This window comes from Merops nubicus, unplaced genomic scaffold (assembly GCF_000691845.1).
Source record: "Merops nubicus isolate BGI_N331 unplaced genomic scaffold, ASM69184v1 scaffold52615, whole genome shotgun sequence".
Taxonomy (NCBI): domain Eukaryota; kingdom Metazoa; phylum Chordata; class Aves; order Coraciiformes; family Meropidae; genus Merops; species Merops nubicus.
The window spans coordinates 1-6,070 of NW_008609967.1; the positions used below are offsets into that span (position 1 = coordinate 1).

Consider the following 6,070-nt stretch of genomic DNA (forward strand, 5'->3'; position numbering starts at 1 on the left):
CAACCTTAAGGATTCTATGATTCTAATAATAATAAAAATCTCTTAACACCAAGTTAAGTTTGCTTACTAGCAGTGCATACCCTTCCCCACAGCTGCGAGCTCACAAAGCCAGGTCTCTAAAGATCTTTGAAAGTCAACTTTTATTCAGTTGCTCTGAAAGCTGTAATAGGTCATACAGTGGAAAAACAGAGCTGGGTATCTAAATCTGCAGTTATTTACACAACTGTTTTGAAACCTGCTGCTTTGTGGGACACAAACATTAATTCAAGATCTGTGACTGGGTTCCCAGATAAGAACTACCTCCCTCTTGCTTCCCACATCAGCTGGCATTTCCTCATTCTGCAGTTCTCACTGCTCCGCTCCAAACAAAGCTGAAGGGACAGTGGGGGGAAAAAAAATGCCCATAACAAGGAAATATGCCTGTACCACTTTCTTCCCCCTAGACTCCTGCCAACAGCAGAGATGAGATTTGTGACTGGCTGCAGCTCACATTCAGCAGTGGTACTATGCCTCCAAAAGTCACCCCTAACTACATGAACAATCAAAAGCGTGTTCATTGAGCCCTGTGCTTCCTCCTGCTCTTGCAATACCCACAATAACAGGGAGAACAAAATCCACAAAGCAGAATTTTTAATACTAAAATTGGTTTCAATGTATTCTAACCAATAAAATAATTATTTAATGGAAGAAAAATAGAAGCTCTAATGAGAGAACTGAAGAAACAGAAGAAAGAAAACAGTAACATGCAAAAGGACGAGGTAGAATTTGCCTCCTTTTTAAGCTATGTAAAAGAAACACAAGCTGAGACCTTAGAAGAGGTGTCAAAAATTAATTTATTTTAAAAAGATTTTATTATTATTGGTACCAGGTCCTGAGCCTGGAAGCTGATGGAGGACTTCAGAGCCCTCTTGTAGCAAAGAAAAAAAAAAATGCCCAAACAAGAGATGAAATAATAGCCTATCCTTTAAGAGGAGATAATTAAAAAAAAAAATCATTGGTTCATGCTACAAGGATCCTGCTTCGTTCAAGGAAGGCTATCCTTCAGGTGAGTTATATGCTAAGGAAAGGAATATTCTGCAAGGAACAGACACAAGGGAGCAGGAATCCACCTACTAGTATGCTAGGAGGAGAGCCAAAGAAGATATTCCCCATGATTGCCTTGGAGATCCTTTCTGCTCCACCATAAACATCCTCAGCAAATTAAATGGTGCAAATAAGAATTTCTGATTTATGGAAGATAGACCATCTTTTATTGGCAGCTTAGTGGCTTGCATCTTAGTAAAAGGGAAATGACAGCACAGGGGATGATGCAGCCAGCAATCAGAAATATATTAAAAGCATAAGGTGCTCATTTATTTGGTTCAAAAAAAAAAAAGAGGAGACAAAGCTGTAAAATATGTACCATATGAAAGTCTTTTTAAACTAAAGGTAAAACAACACCAAAAATAAGCAACTTACCTTATCTGATTAGGAACTACATATATTAGGCACTACAGAAGCTGTAAGAATCAGATACATGGCTGGACAGATTAACAGTTACCTCATTCAGAGAGAAGTAACTGAAGCATCAGACAAGGAGGAAGGAACTGGCATTATCAAAAATGGCATTAACCATCTGAATTATCAAAGGCCTCCTTTGACATTATCATCCCATAGCTTGGAGACTGATGTGTTTTCAGATAAAAGCTATTGCAGACTAAACAGGTATGTACTACAAGGAAATCATAACAGAAATCCTAACAGAGGGGAAGATGCCTGACTCCTCAGATGCTGAGATAAAATACCAGAGGAAGCCCTGTTGGCATTATTCCAGCCTGAAGGAGATTGACTATATCTCAGACCTCTAGGAGTAAAAGTCACCTCTCAAGTTTCCAGTCAACTGTTTCTCAAAACTTACTGTTACAATCCAAGCAAGGGAAATCTATTCAGTTTCATCTGATACAGAAAAACTTTCACAGAACTCTACGCTAATTATAGTAATTTAAATATAATCACTTAAATCACATAAGAACATACTGACTAAAGTGTAGACCAGTGAAATAGCAGTGACTGTAAAACTGGCTACTTTTTTAAAAGTGGAGGACGACTGTAACCAGCTGTCAAACACGCTGGGAAGAATATGTAAGTTATAAATTAATAATTTAATTTGACTCACAGAAACCATGGGGCACTCAACAAAATAAGTTACAGAAAGTAAGGGTAACCCTATAGGAAAAAGAGGGGAGACAGTAGTAAAGAACAGAAATCTGCAAAAAGCAAGCAACCAAAAGAGGAACTGAGAAATCCATTGCCAAAAAGTCAGAAAAAAAATAATAAGAATGTGGAATCCAGATAATAGTATTCAGCTGTTCCTAGATGAAAGCAGCAAAGATGGAACAAATAGACAAAGCATTCATTCAATACAACTTTGTCCAGAAAGCCCACTTCTGTAGACATAATAGAGCAACAGTTCATATGAATTTTAGAAAAATGGCATGTAATTCAGTAATCATTAATTTATCCAATCACATCATGTCAAATCAACTGCTCAGATTTCAATTTCAGTGTTAAATAAACTTTTGAAAAGGTACCCAGTCCCATACATCACTTGGCCTAGTGAATTCTAATGCAAAATTAACATGAAGCACACTGAACTGGTCCAAAAATCAACTGCACAACATAGTTGCGAAGTCACTCAATAGATACATTTGTCATGGAGTGCTGCAGGAATCACTATGGCCCTGCACAGCAGTTTGTCAATAACTCGGAAGACAACAGAAAGGCTTTGAGATGGGATGTAGAAGATGAAAACTAGAAGGGAAAGTCAGTTGCTAACTCAATCAAGCAAAATTGTTTCTCACACTCAATACAGATAAAACATTTGAAAACACTGGGGAAAAAAAAAAAAAACAGAAAAAAACAAACCAAACCACCACCACCACAAAAAAAAAAAAAAAAAAAAAAAAACCACAAACCAATCAGACCCAAACAAACAGTGAACATCCAGAACAGGAAATATGTCACAGAAAAAAAATCTTGGTAAAAACTTCCTATCATGACTGAAAAGGTAGTTTTATAACAAAGCAACAAGACTTCTATGGGAAGCCTCATGGTGCCATCTAGAGGAGACTGCTCACCAGTGGTTCTGATCCAGGTTTTGATAGCCAGTTCTAATTAACCGTTAAGTCAAGTCAAAAGTCAACTATTAAATTTCAATACACAAAGATATAATCAAAACAAACTCCTCTGGACCAAAACCTTAAGTCCCTTAACTTTAATGAACAGGTCTTTTGGATTTTTCTTCTTGTTCTCTTGTTTATCTAAGTGTGTAAGAGAAAAGAACTTAAGAGAGCATTAGGAAAAACCATCCCGAGCAGCTCTATTCAAGCTTTGCATCTCTTTTTCTGTGAAAGTTTTCCCAAAATAAACGTGTAATGCACAGAAACATTCAATGTATTTTAGCCTAAAGGAAAACAGACTTCAGTGACAAGAAGTTACAAACATAGAGAGCTCTCATAAAGCTTGAAAATTGAAGACTTCCATTAACATAGTCTTCTAAAGGTTATATCTGTTGGACCTCAAATATTTCACTGTTTGCTCACTTTATCTTCTTTCCAAATTTAGTTGTTCTCAATAAAACTAAATGAAAATGCATTCAACAAATTCCCAAGGAAACAACCACCTTGTTAGCTTAACATTTAGCTGGACAAAGCTGTCTGACATGTAAACCTGCAGCTTCACTGAGAAACCCAATCATCAGCCAATCTTTGACTCAGTTTTACACTGTTGCACTTGAACTTGGACTCCACCAAGTGCTTTACACTAACAGATGTTAGCACTGAAAGTTCATAAACTCAGAGGGGATATTTTAAAACAGGTTTAATGATCTGTTAATAAGAAAGCATGAGGGTATCCTAAGCTTACAGTCAGGAGGACTTTATAGGTCTGTTACTGTTTTCTGTAATCCACTGAAAGGAAGGTGAAAGACCTTTAAGTTTTAAACTATTTGTGCTTTGTATAGCCCAAGAGTAACTGCACCTAAGGTCTATGCCAGAGCAAAATTAAGCAGAAAATAATTAGGTGTGCTGGTATGTACAAGTATCACGTGAAAAAAAAAAAAAAAAAAAATCAGTACTCCTGAATTCCTGAAAGTTAGATCAACCTGCTAACAACAGAGTTCTAAATGCAATGATGAAAGCAGTTCCTTCTTCAAAGACAATGATAAAAATTGGCTGTTTGTAAGTGGGATCAAGGTCAAGTGTAATACTCAATAACATCACTTCCTGCTACAATTGAGCGTAGAAAAAAGCAGCTAGAGAAGCAGAAGGCACTATGAACATTAAGTGATAGTAGAATTCTATATACACATGAAAGTTTCACTGTGGAGGCAGTGAAGTTTGACAAGAACTCCTGCCACAAGTATTCTGAGAAATAGTTTTAATGTCTGGGTGGGAAAACAACCAAAGTGAACTTTAGCTAAGGCAACCTTAAATCAAGAACAGAAGTCTGTGTACCACTAGACAACACCAGACTGATATACGACCTCTTGTTATTTCTGCTAATATGCCTCCTCCATGCAGGGAGGCTGTTAAGCTGGAGAGCTAAGCTCAGTCGCTCATCCTGTTTTGGAATATCACTAACTGTGACTGTCAAACACTTGCCAAATCTACCAGCACAGTTTTCCAGCCACAAATACACCGTGAATACATGCTTTAGCAGCATGGTTTGCACTGCAGCCAGTCACACCTGCATACAGCACTTACACTCATCCAGTCCCAGCTGATAAGCCAGGTTCTGCAGGCCACGAACTTTTTCCATCAGGTTAGCTGTCGTGAGGCTCCCCAACTCTAAGAGGAGAGAAAAGTGAATTTTAACACTGTTTATAGCCCTCTAGAGACAGTTTACCCACTTAGTACTTCACAGAACACTTTTAGTTCATACTTCTGACAATAACTATTTCCAGTGAGAAGAGTATCTTCAAAATCCAAGCTGAGGCCACCTCAAATTTTAACATACCAAGAAAAGCCCAGCTTTTTATGCTGAAATAAGACAGCCATGGATCTGTTTCATGCTGTAAACTGCCACCACTGCAATGAGCAACCTGCTCCATATTTTATATGTCCCGTAAGCTCACAATGCTAGGTGAACAAGCTACAAAAGTGTATGGAAGGTAAGGGGCTTACTATACATTAATAGTGTGCACTTAAGCACGTTTCTTGCAGCAAGCTGAAATTAATTTGTGCAACTTTCACTTTGGAACAGTTTATCTAGAGGTCACGTGAGAGAGCTTGAGATTCCGCAAACGCAAGGGCTGGAGACGTAAGGCCACAGAGGTGCCTCCAGAATATTTGAAGAGCAAATGTTTTAAGCCTCTTAAGTAGGTACTGGATTCCCATTGGCTTCGTCACACACATACCCAGTGCCTGTACTCACCCTTCAACATATCGATATCATCATTTTCTAATTCAGCCATCCACTTGGGAGGAGAACTTGTAATAGGCTGGTTTGAAAAAAAAAAAGTTCATACTCAGACAAGCACATCTTTGGAATGATACAAAGAAGTCTGATCTCCTACTGAAAACTACTCACGCCAACAGCAAAAAAAATAGGAGAGTACCAGATGCTCTGCAGAGATATTTTTATAGGGAAACTTGCTTTCAAGCTTTCCCTGGACTTTAGAGTTAAAACCAGCACACTAGCACCTACAAACCAAAGCCAGCACGAAAAGCAGCATTTTCTAAAATCTAAAACCTTTTAATTCCTCCAAGGTGTAATTCTCACTCACAATAAGCTGTATAAGGTATGAAGAGAAAACATAAAAAGTGCATATTTTTTTTTTTAAAAAGAGGATTATGCTGGTGTATATGAAAGTTATAACCGAGACAGGCGTTATAGCACGCAGTAAAGCCCAGGGGAGGAAGCAGAAGCAGCTCTACCGCCACACGGGCTGCAGGGTGGGAGGAAGGGAGAAACGCGACCGGTCACTCACGCTTTTGAAGGAGGCGGCGAACTCGGCGACGCCGGGCACTAGGAAGACAAAACGAAACGCCGCGGGGGGTGAGCGTCCCCGGCGGCAGCACCTCCACCAACC

General features: G+C 38.7%; 1 protein-coding gene across 1 annotated transcript; it reads right to left on the bottom strand.

The window, feature by feature from the left end:
* Positions 1–4,493: 4,493 nt before the first annotated feature.
* LIN52 (lin-52 DREAM MuvB core complex component) lies at positions 4,494–6,006 on the bottom strand (the record flags this gene model as incomplete). Its single annotated transcript, XM_008940718.1, has 4 exons — positions 4,494–4,537; positions 4,743–4,826; positions 5,413–5,479; positions 5,969–6,006. Coding segments are annotated over 4 exons (233 nt in total), but the record flags the coding sequence as incomplete, so codon positions are not given.
* Between the last annotated feature and the right edge of the window lie 64 nt (positions 6,007–6,070).